General features: G+C 30.7%; 1 protein-coding gene across 1 annotated transcript; it reads left to right on the top strand.

Moving 5' to 3' along the window:
* Positions 1 to 5,965: 5,965 nt before the first annotated feature.
* LOC114284820 (spermidine hydroxycinnamoyl transferase-like) lies at positions 5,966 to 11,925 on the top strand. Its single transcript, XM_082911219.1, has 2 exons — positions 5,966 to 6,274; positions 10,670 to 11,925. The coding sequence occupies exons 1-2, from the start codon at positions 6,026 to 6,028 to the stop codon at positions 11,762 to 11,764; spliced, it is 1,344 nt and encodes a 447-aa protein (XP_082767345.1). The 5' UTR covers positions 5,966 to 6,025; the 3' UTR covers positions 11,765 to 11,925.
* The last annotated feature ends 920 nt before the right edge of the window (positions 11,926 to 12,845 follow it).

The raw sequence follows: 12,845 nt of genomic DNA, 5'->3' as shown, positions 1-12,845 counted from the left end.
CCCCGCTCGAGCGTCACTCACAGACTCCCGCTCGAGCGTCAACAATCCCGCTCGAGCGGCGGATGCACACTCCTAGAACTTTTACAGAACCAGGTCTCCGCTCGAGCTTCCAACTCCCCGCTCGAGCGGCACTCACACAACCCCGCTCAAGCGGCCAATCCCACGCTCGAGCGTCCAACACTGCACAGGAAAATATTGGATGGGTGCAATTCCCGCTCGAGCGCCAAAACCCCCGCTCGAGCGGACAGGTCAAAATCTGGGCAACTAGTTTTGGTTTCTAAACTCAACCAACCTGTAACAAACCTGCCCAACACATCCCATAACCCAACTACAAAGTAAAAAGGATGTAAACAAGATAATAATCAACTACCAACCTCCACGGACACATGTCCGGATCACTGTACAACAAGGGTAAATCCGGGATCGCTATAACTCTTATGTTTATCTCGTTTTAACAGTACGGACAATTATCAAGTGTGCAAGTATATATCATGGATATTTGTGTAAATTCTTCTAAATATCTGAAAGTTATCTTACAAAATTGTATAAGTATTCACAAGTATAAGTAAGTTAGCTCATAAAAATTTTAAAAATCATAAATTATATATATTTATAAAAACTTATGTAAATACATATAGTATACACCTTGCATACCCAAACATTTCTCAATGTTGATTGAAATTGCTTTTATGTTGTTAAAATAATAACAAAAATGTTTGGGACCCTCTTTTGGGGGATTCATGATCTCTAATTTTATCTTGGCTCTTGATGTGTGTGTAGGATCTACTCTTGTATATGTGAATCTCACATTATGAGTGATTAGAATGAGAGTGGAGATTGTGAAAATCTGTGCATCACAATTGAAATAATAATTCAACAACAATGATATTTATCTGTCATTTGGGCCTACCAAGTCCATTTGTCACATGTTTATCTGGTGTCATAAATTATTGATCATGCACCAAAAAAATAAATAAATAAATAAATAAAATTTGAAACAATTAAAAAAAAAACCCTAAAGTTTGAGTCTTTTAGTAAAATAAATTTGAAAATTTTCATTTTATTAATTTAAATCTTAATTTTTTACTTTATTTTCAATCTAAATCATTTATTTATGTCGTTAAGTAAAACTGATAGAAAAAAATGTTTTAGTTATTAAACTCAATGTAAGAATATATAAAATGTCTGAAATACTTATTTGTTTATTTATTAAGTTTAATGATTAAAATATCACTTTTTCATTGATTTTACTTAAGGAAAATAGATAAATAGTTTAGATTGAAAACAAATTAAAAATTTAGGGTTTAAATTGACAAAATTAAAAATTCATGATCTATTTTGTTATAAGGTCAAATTTTGAGATATTTTTGTAATTTTCTCAAATTAAAAATTTTACAAACACATAATACGATTGATCAAAGGTCTATCGATATCAGATTAGTTTAATTTTTTATAAATATATTCTACTTAATGTATCTTAAAAATTAACAATTCTGATTATCAAAATGAACAACAAAATAAGTAACATGGGTCGCACAATAGTGACTACGGGTGGTCATTTTTCCCTGCTCTGCTCCACACAGACATTCCAAGCCTTGCCCCGCATGATTTTTTTCCTGGCCCGATTAAGAAATAGAGCAGGAACGGGTTTTTCTTCGACAATGCTACGTAGCTCAAATTTTGTGGCTCAAAAGTGGCTCAAATGGCCAAAACGACGTCGTTTTGAGTACAGAACAACATAAAAATGGCCAAAACGACGTCGTTTTGGCCATTTGAGCCACTTTTGAGCCACAAAATTTGAGTTACGAAACATTTTCCGTTTTTCTTCCTCTGTCCTGTTCCAACAGAACCCCACTCAATTATATTTATTAAATATTAAATATACTTATCTGTATATAATATATAATATATTTATTTTTTATTATAATAAAATTAAAATACTAAAACATTATATTTAATATTAATTTTTATTCATCTATTTTCTATCTTATATAATATAATTCTTGTTAATTATAAATTATTTGTAATATATTAAATAATTTATAATTTTTATTAATATTTTTATTTTTAAACTTATGAAATTAACGGGTCCTCCACGTGCCCCAGTTTCGTCATTTTCCAACTTATCTTACCCCGATATGGCCCCGTTTGGTAGAGCCGTAAGAAAGTGATTATAACTTATAACCTAACAGCTTATAACTTATAACTGTGAACATAAACTAATTTTTGACTTATAAATTAAGTTTTTCCTCACCCACTAAAAGAATAAGTTGATTTTTAACTTACAAAAAGGTATAAACTGTATTATTAAGCTGAATCAAATATATTAAAATAACTTAAATTAACTTAAAAATTAAAATAAGATGAAAATAAGTCCCGTCAAACAAGACCATGATATGAAATAAGACAAATTTCTATAAATGTGTTCTAAACCTAACTCGTGGCTATCCTATTAATGACTGTTATCTATCCGCACAACAACCACATAAATTCCTGTTTCCAAAGCAATCCCATTAATGGGTTTGACAATACAACTTATTTTTTGGGCAAATTACATATATCTCTTTCGAATTTTAGTTAAATTAGATATATATATATATATATATTTTTAAGATTTTGAAAATTATAAATATTTCTTAAAATTTATATTTTTATAACAAATTATTTTTTAAAGTTTATATTTTCATAACAATTTATCTCTTAATTTGTTATGCAAATATAACATTTAGGAGATATCTATAATTTCTCAAACTTTAAAAAAAATATCTATAATTTTGTTAAATCTCAAGGGAATATAGGTAATTTGCCCTATCTTTTTTGTTTTCCACCATTTTTTGCATCTAATCAAAATAAAAGCAGCTTCCTCCTCTTTTCTTTCAATTGGTACACAACGGAACACTCTGAATTGACTAGAAATTAGGCAAAACATTGGTAATATATACAGAATAGCACGGCACAAGCTGGTAAATTAGTAATTGGGATGGAACCAAGGGCGGGTTTGGTATGGCTTTGAAAAAATAAAAATTTTAAAAAGTTAATAAATTATTATTATTCACAAAAATATATATATATATATATATATAAATAAATTTACACAAAAAAAATAAAACCCAAAAAGTCATTGACGTCATGGTACAGTCTGAACCAGATAATACAAATTATCTAATCGGCTGCACAAAAAATTTATAAAATCGGTATTGTTCAGCCTGTGGGGGCCTATCATAAGTTCCGTTTTGATAATCGAAACCGTCAATATGTAGAACTCGTTGATTACTACTATATGATTGTAAAAAATCACGTTAATCAGATATCGATATATATGTGATCAAATCATATTTTTTTAGCCATTTATTTTTAATCGTCCATTTTTTATTATACAAAATTGATTTGATCATATAGCTATCAATATCCGATCAACGTAATTTTTTACAGGTATATAGTACTTGACAAGTTCTACATATTGAACGATTCAAATTATTAAAATGAGACCCGTGGTAAGCCCCTTCAGTCCAATAAAGGACTAAAGGAAAGTCTCATTCTATCTATATAAATGTGAAGCATGTTTTCCCCCCGCCTCCCCAACACACACACAATTCAAAGCATTCTATATTGCTTCCTTCAATAGTCACTGTCACTACGCATAGGGCATAGGGGTAAAATGATAATTTTGTTATTTTATATAATATTTTAATATATATTTTTTCATAAAACGTCAAAAAGTTATTCTAAACAATCATATTTTTTCTCTCAATTTTTTAATCTAAAAAATTAAAAAATATACTTATTGAGGACATCCCAAACAACTGCTAATATCTCGTTTTAGGAATATATTATTTTAATAATTTTTTAATTAAAATATGAAATAAAAAAATAGTATATTGAAAATTACTTTTTAATTTTTTTAAAAAAATTACATAAAAAATAAAAAAAAAAATCTTTAACATTTTAATATAGATTATATATTTTAAAATTTTTTTAATAATTTTTTTAACTTTTAAATTAAAATTATAACAAGCTAAACGAAGTCTAAGAGCAGCTTGCACCAGTTGCTGCCTAAAATGTAATGTACCGGCTGGTACAATCCGATACCAGACAAGATTAACAACGCTAAATTTTAATATTGAATTAAGTTATCAAATAATATCTTACAATATTACTCTTATGTCTATCTCGTATTAAAAATAGTGATTGAAAAGTATTGATTGAAATTGCTTTTATAATTTGCTGGTCTGGATTGACTTTCTTTTATTTTGGTTATAGATAGCCACAAAACAATACTCTACAACCATCATATTTATGTCATTTGGGCCTACCAAGCCCACTTGTTCAAATAATTCGGCCTACTATGCCCACTTGACACGTGTTTATCTGTTGTTCTATTCTTTCCTTTTTAATAATTTGCAAAAAATTTTATCATGCACTAAAAAAAAAAAAACTATAAATATATAAATTGATTATAAAATGAGACACAGAAATATATATATATATATAGAGCCCTGCTGGAGACCCCAGCAGGGAAGGACCCCCAGCACCCCACCTCCACGTGGGGGGCTGGCAATGGCCAAAAACTTAAAAAAAAAAAAAAAAAAAAATTGTTTTTTTTTGGACCAATCAGTGAGGACCCCCAGTACCCCCACTGAGGGTCTCAAGCTTTAAAATTTTAAAAATGAATCTCATAATAAATCTTAAAAAATCTTGTCTATTTATATGTATAATGTGATTAGTTTCTGTAATCAAAAATTTTTTTGGGTACTAAAGCAATATAAGAATGCCTCATCTGCATTCTATTATATTCTATACTCTTCCGGATTTTATTTTGTGAGCCCCACTTTAGGTCCATAATGATGATACGAATCGCTCAATTGATAAAATTCGTAGTGAACATCGTCAATCAATTTCATCGAATATCAACAAATAGATGAACAAATTACATTTAATTTTATATAATGGTCTGCTTAAGTTTAAGCTCATAGCTTCCGTTTATTTAAAAAAATTAATAAATAAAATAAAACTTGTTCATGTATCTAGTCATATCCGATAAAATTAATTTTTTGCACAATTCATCTTTACTGTTGACCTAGAAGATGAACTGTTTAAATCATCATAGTAGGCCCGACGCAAGGCTCACCAAATAGAATATGGAGAGGTATAAAAGATAGTGGTATTGAAATGAATCATTGCCTCTTTAGGGATGTTTAATTTTAATGTGAAAGGTTTATATTAACCCATATTAACGGGCGACACATGCGATACGTGTGTAATGCAGTTTACTAACAATGAAAATAAATAATAAAGAATTTAATATCATAATATGTATGTTGTTTAAGTATTAAGTATGTTTTTAATAAAACTTAAAATATTGAGTTTAAAACTTACTTACGCTGTGTATAATATTTTGTTTTATTTTAACATATATAAAGTTGTCACGTGACACGAGAAGTGACACGAGAAGAGAAAGTTTTACTAAACCAATCTAAGCTTTCATTTAATATTAGTATAGATATATTATTTTGTAAGAGCATCTCCAATGCACTAGGCATATAATACTTGTTAGTTAAAATGCCTAGTGTAATTCACTTTTTTCAATTCCAATGCACTAGGCATATGATTAGGCATTTTGCCTCAACTCATATTCACTAGCTACATGTAGCTAGCCTTCAACGCTAGGCAAAATGTATTCATTCATTAGGATCATTTCCCTCCATCTTTGTTGTTGACGTGGCATTCTATAAAATTAATAGTATTTGGATAAATAGCTAAAATAAAGAGCATGGTTGGAGTAAAAACATAAAACAGTTGATAGGCAAAATAAAATATATACTTTATAGTAATATTCAGATAGGTAAAATGCCTACTACCGTTGGAGATGCTCTAAGAATACTTTATATAAATTTTTTTATTTGTACGCCATTCCGCAAAACAATGTCATCCATCGATGATTAGTTCTATTTAAAGCGTTAGACTTCACAAGAAAGTCACAAGCAGGAACAACCAAAACTCACTCCTCTCTTTCTTCTCTCCAACAATGGTGACCTTAAAGGCCTCTTACATGGTGAAACCAGATAAGGAAACACCAACTGGGCTCATATATTTGTCAGAATTTGATCAGTTTAATACCATAACTCATGCACCTACTGTTTACTTCTATCAACCGTCTGGTGAGTTGACGCTGAATGCGATAATACATACTCTAAAAGACTCTTTAGGCAAAGCACTAATCATATTCTACCCTTTCGCTGGACGCCTCCAATGGATTGCTAGGGGTCGCCTTCAAGTAAACAGCTTTTCTAAATTTTTTTTATTAATATTTTATTTTTTTGTTTTTGGTTAATTGTTATAGGATTATTTACATTTTAAGTCCTCAAAGTATGAATATTGTGTTCACCAAAATAAATAAATAAAAAAGAAGAAGAAAATGTATGAGTAATAATGTGTTATTTTAGTCACTAATGTTTAAAGGGGTTTCAATTTAAGCTTCAACAAATAAAAGGTGTTTTAAGTTGGTCTCTCAAACTAACTTAATAGATGTATTGAGAAATCAAATTGAAACACTTTTTAATGTTATAGATTTGGAAACACTACAACAAAAACATACTTTAGTGGCACTACACTAGTGGCATGTTTTTAGAAAATGCCACAAAAAATGATATTTAGTGGCAAGTTTTTGAAAAATGCCACAAAACGACAAACATAAAAGGCTCTAGTGACATTTCAATGAACAAGTGTCACAAAACTACAACAAAAACATACTTTAGTGGCACTACACTAGTGGCATATTTTTAGAAAATGCCACAAAAATGATATTTAGTGGCACGTTTTTGAAAAATGCCACAAAACGACAAACATAAAAGGCTCTAGTGACATTTCAATGAACAAGTGTCACAACACTACAACAAAAACATATTTTAGTGACACCATACTAGTGGCATGTTCTTAAAAAATGTCACAAAAAGAATATTTGGTGGCATTTTTTAGAAAAATGTCATAGAGCCACAAACATACAAGGCTCTAGTGGCATTTCAATTAAAAAAAGTGTCACTTCATTACAACAAAAATGTCACTACAACAAATTTACACTTTAGTGACACTACACTAGTAGCATGTTTTTAGAAAATGCCACAAAAATAAAAATTGGCATTAAATGTTTTAGAAAAATGCCACAGAACCACAAAACATATAAGGCTCTAGTGGCATTTCAATAAAGAAATGTCATATCAATTTTATGACATTTTATAAAATAATGACACACAAAATTATGTTCGTGACATTTACCAACAGATGTCACTAAACTTTAGTTGCAATGGCATTTTGTAAAAAATGTCAGGACACTAGGTGGTGCAAATTACTTTTTATGGCACTTAGGTGAAAAGTGTCATAAACAAATATTTTATAGCATTTTGAGAAATGCCACTAAGCCAAAAACTTTCCAAGCTTATAATGACATTTTTGAAAAAACAAAAAATGCCAATATATTTTCTAAATTTTTAAAATGAAGTAAATGATTAAAAATAAATGAATTAAACTCAATATACACTACAGGAAAAAGCATATTCGGCGACTAAATTTCCTGACCAAAAAAATTTGGTTGCTGAAAGTATAGCTTTCAGCGACCAAAACAGCATTAGTTGCCAAAAGTAAAGCTTTTTGGCGACTCAACAAATTTAGTAGCCAAAAGTCTACAATTGGCGACTAAAAATAAGTTTGGTCGCTGATTATATGGGTTTTACCGGCTATAAAAATTTTAGTAGCCAAAAGTAAAGCTTTTTGGTGCCAAAAAAAATTTTAGTAGCCAAAAGTCTACAATCGGCAACTAAATCGCCAAAAGTGGTCATTTTTAGCGCGGGAGAACTAAAATCCTAAGGCGGGAATAAAATTTTTTGGTGACCAAAATTTTGGTAGGTGAAAGTGCATCTTCGGCGACCAAATCCGATTTTAGTTGACAAAAGTTAAGTTTTTTAGCAACTAAAAAACAATTAGTAGCCAAAAGTATAGAATTGGCGACTAAAATATTTTTTAGTCGCCAAAAGTGGTCTTTTTTTTATTTTGGTAGTAAATAGTTTATTTTACATAAATTATGTTCAATAAAATAATTATGTTTATACATATACTTTTATATTAATATGGATGTATGTACTATATAAATAATATATGTTGCATATCTAATCATGTGGTGCTATAGAGGTGTAGTGGGAAGAGTGTGGTGTATAAGGTTTATGGTGCGGAAGGTTGGCGGTTCGAGTCTCCGCAAGAACGGATCAAATTGTTCTACAACGAATTATCGTCATGAATGACACTTGATAGCGTCACGAATAGTGCCTATCATGACATTAAAGTGTCACTGAAAGGTTTTAGTCTTGATGGTGTAATGACACTTACAAGTGTCACTAACTCTTTTTTTAATGGCACTTGATAGTGCCACAAATAATATCTACCATCACATTAAAATGTCATTGAAAGTTTTCAGCCATGATGGTGCAGTGGCACTTGTAAGTATCTACCGTGGCACTCATATCTACCGTGGCACTCATATCTACCGTGGCACCGATAGAAGTGGCACTTGTTCAAAATGCCACAAGACCAAAAAATGTCGTTAGAAGAATAGTTTTGTGGCACTTTCAAATGTCACTAAACTAAGAAAATGTTGTAGTGAAACCCTCAGTCAAAGAAGTATTTTATACACATCAGACAAGGAATTGCAGTCAATAAAATACCGTTTTTATTCTTTGACACAACTTAATGAATTTAGTAGATCTTTTTAGGAGGCTCCTTATTTGTAAGCTTAGATCAAACTTATCCAATTTTTACAACGTGATCCGTTCATGGACTAGTTGTACTTCCTTTTTTTGGGGCGGGGGCAGCGGGGTTGGACTAGTTGTACTTCCTTTTTGGGGGGGGGGGGGGCTGCGGGGTTCAATATCAACATGCAATTCATCAAATGATATAGCAAATTTGAATTATAGAGTTACAACACGATCAAACCCAAACAAAATGTTGAATTGAATCATACTAGTCTCTACTGGGGTTCTTAGCCTATATATCACGAGCATGAACAAACTATTTTCTTCAAATTTCTTTTATTTATTTTAATCAAGAGAAAGAAAGAAAATAATTTACGTGGGGACCATATTGAAATATTTTTAAAAACTATTTCCATTTAGTCCCCCTATATGTCTATTAACAGAGTTAGATTAGTGGACTAAATTGAGACACTTTCTATATAGGGTTAAATTTGGTTTGTACCTAGAGCTATTCATTCTTTTATAGTTCAAAAATATTCCGAAAGTCCTCATATAGTTTTGGATTAATTAAAGTGCCGTCGTTAGTTTTTATATCCAATTTAATGAAAGGTATATCACACACCATTTTTTAGAGTAGATTTGGTTTTTTGAAAAAATTAAGTAAAATTATATAATAAAAAGACAATTTTACCCTAATTTTGTCCAAACCTAAAATTAAATTAATATGTTAATCAAAATAAAATAAATCCAAATATAATTAAGGATTAATCTAAAATATAATTAAAGATTGATTTAAAATATAATTAAATAAAAATAAATAATATTTAAGGATTGATCTAAAATATAATTAAATTAAAATTAAATTAACATGTTAGGAATTATAATAATTAATTAAGAATTTAAGATTAATTGTGATCTAAAATATAATTAAATTAAAATTAGATTTAAAAGTTAGGAATTACAGTAAATAATTAAATATTTAGGATTAATTGTGATCTAAAATATAATTAAATTAAAATTAGAATAAAAATTTAAGAATTACAATAAATAATTAAGAATTTATAAACAATTATGATTTAATTGAATTAATGTCAGACATTACACATTATGTGTATGAAAGGGGACAGAAAGAAAATAACAAAAAAAGTATAGAATTTAACAGTATTATAGTAATTTCACATCTATAGTTAATAGTGTTAGTAGTTGCATTTTGATTCAAAATCACATGGGGGCCTTCTGGCTATATTTGAACCATATAGGGATAAAGTGCTCTGGCCTCAAATCACAAGAGGTAAAATAAATTTTATCCTTTCATATATTATGGACCAGATTGACACAATTTAAACATCGAGGACCAAATTGAAATACTTTTATATATTGAGGATCAAAATTGACACAATTTAAATGTTATGAAACCAAAATGACAAAAGACTCATACTTTGGGGAACCAAAAATATAGTTAACCCATTGTTATAATTGTTATAAGGGTAAATTATATTAATAATCCCTATATTTTGCCATTTATGTCGTTTTGACCCTTATACTCTCAATTGGTTCAATTTTGATATTTAATTTTGGATTTTGTGTTAATTTAGTCCAATAGATAAAACCGTTACTTCTTTTTTTTTTTTTTTGCAGAAAATTATCACTGACTTGAGTTGGTCAAGGTTAAGTCACTGAATTGATCAAGTTTATAATTTTGTGCATGGATCATGCTGCTTATGTATGCATTTGTCATAAAAATAAATGCTAACAATTGAAATCAATTAGATCAACTTGAAACAAAATCAAAAATTTCAAAATTAAAATTAAGCCAATTGAAATTATAAGAACTAAAGTGACATATGACTCAAAATATAAGGAATAATAATTGAATTTTCCCTTGTTATAATATTTATTCTAATGGAACTTCCTGTAATATTTTCAACAAGATCAACTGCAACTCCATGGGTGCCCAGTTCCTCGAAGCTGAATCCGAAGCCAAAATAGATGACTTTGGGGACTTCTGTCCGAGTTCAAAGACTAGAGCACTCATACCATTAGTGGACTATGACAGACCAATTCATGAGCTACCATTGCTTTTGGTTCAAGTCACCAAGTTTAGTTGTGGTGGATTTAGTCTTGGCTTGGGTATATCGCATGCCCTTGCTGATGGTGAATGTGCAGCTCACTTCATCTCCGAGTGGGCTCGAATTGCGCGTTGTGAAAAACCAGAGAACCTCCCATTTCTTGATCGAACAATCTTACAACTTGAGGATCCTTTGCCGAAAACAAGCTTTGATCACTCAGATTTCAAGCCACCGCCGCTCTTAATAGGCCACTCGAACAACACAGATGAGCGAAACAAGAAGACTGACGTGGCTATGCTAAAGCTTAGCAAAGAACAAATCAACCAGTTGAAGAACAAGGCTAATGAGTATCGAAATAGTGACACCAGTACTAACCACGCCTTTACAAGGTATGAAAGTGTTACTGCTCATATGTGGAGGTGTGCATGCAAGGCACGTCAGCATGAAAGTGAGCAACTAACTAACGTTCGTATCGCTGTGGATTTTCGTACCCGTTTGCAACCACCATTGCCTAAGTGGTATTTCGGTTGCACTGTCTTGCCAGTAGTAGCAACCCTTACCTCGGGGGACATTGTGTCAAAACCATTAGGTTATAGAGCGGAAAAGTTAAGAGAAGTTATAGAGAGAGTGACTGATGAATACATAAGGTCATGTTTAGTTTTTCTGAAAAATGAACCAGATTTATCTAAGTTTCGATACAATCATACTGTTGGAAGTAGTCAAGGAGCTTTCTATGGGAATCCAAATATGTCCATTACTAATTGGACTAGGCTACCCTTATATGGTACGGATTTTGGGTGGGGAAAGGAAATTTGCATGATACCCGGAGCAATCGGATATGATGGGAAGGCATTCATCCTCCCCGGTCATAATGAAGATGGCTCTTTTCTTATCCCATTGCGTTTGCAGGTAACACATATGGATGACTTCAAGAAGTTCCTTTACGAAGATATCTAATGTCATGTTAATGATTATAGAAAGTCTATGACTTACAATTACGTAACTCTCTATAGTATTTGATAGAAAGGTTGTTACAAGCTTAGATAAGTATTATTTTAAGTTGTTTGAACTTGAAAATTTTATTTTCTTTGATTGAAATTTGTAGATGGGTTTGATTATGTGTTGATTGATAGGGGCATGAACTCTATTTTATTTTTTTTGATTGGTGATAGTTATTGGTTAGTTGTTAGATTAACATATTGGGAGAGTTGAAACTCAAACCCATATAACTTGAAAGAAAATCTTGTCTTCCCATTCCACTCCTAAAAGTGAAACTCAAGAAGTCCATTCACTACAAAAAATTACACTTTTGTCAACCACTTTTTCCAACTAAATAATTTTTAGTTGCGGAAAAATCACATTTGTTGACTAAAAAACAATTTGGTAGCCAATTTTTTTTTCCACGACTAACATGATTTAGTCGCAAAAATCATGTTTTTGGCAACTAATTCGATTTATTGTTCACGAAAAATTGAAGCGGGAGAGTAAAAGACAAGCTCTTGGAATTATAAATATACTTATTATTCTAAGCGCAATCTAGTTTGTATTTCTTTTAGACCTTTCGATCGGTTACGTTTATTTGGTTAAGCCTACCTGTCATTTACTCATCATTTAAGTCGGTAACCATTTTGCACCACCATAAATAGATTGATAGGAGTGGGCAAGCCAATGACCATCCCCATCAATGGAGAAATATAAATGTCAAATTTTGCTTAAAATGCTTCTCCAATGAAAAGCAAAGGTGGTCATATGAGAACTTATCTGGCTTTTCTTCCAGCTCCTCCAAAGCCCATAAGATTATAAGAACCTGTAAACTTAATCAAGGTAAATTCATCTATATTTGTTTGTTCTAAAGAGGAAAGAGAAGAAGGAAGCAACAGTGAATCAATGCTAAAGACAAACCGAAAGCGAGCAAATCAATTGATGAATTAGGTGATTTACCAATACAGCAAAAAAAAAAAAAAAAAAGTTTGATTTATGTTCTTTCACTTGTTCATGAAGAGGTGGCTCTAATTATTATGATGTTTTCTAAGGGTAA

The sequence above is a fragment of the Camellia sinensis genome, unplaced genomic scaffold (genome assembly GCF_055761805.1).
Source record: "Camellia sinensis isolate YWXY unplaced genomic scaffold, ASM5576180v1 Unanchor10, whole genome shotgun sequence".
Lineage (NCBI taxonomy): Eukaryota > Viridiplantae > Streptophyta > Magnoliopsida > Ericales > Theaceae > Camellia > Camellia sinensis.
This window is presented reverse-complemented; position numbering and strand designations above follow the sequence as displayed.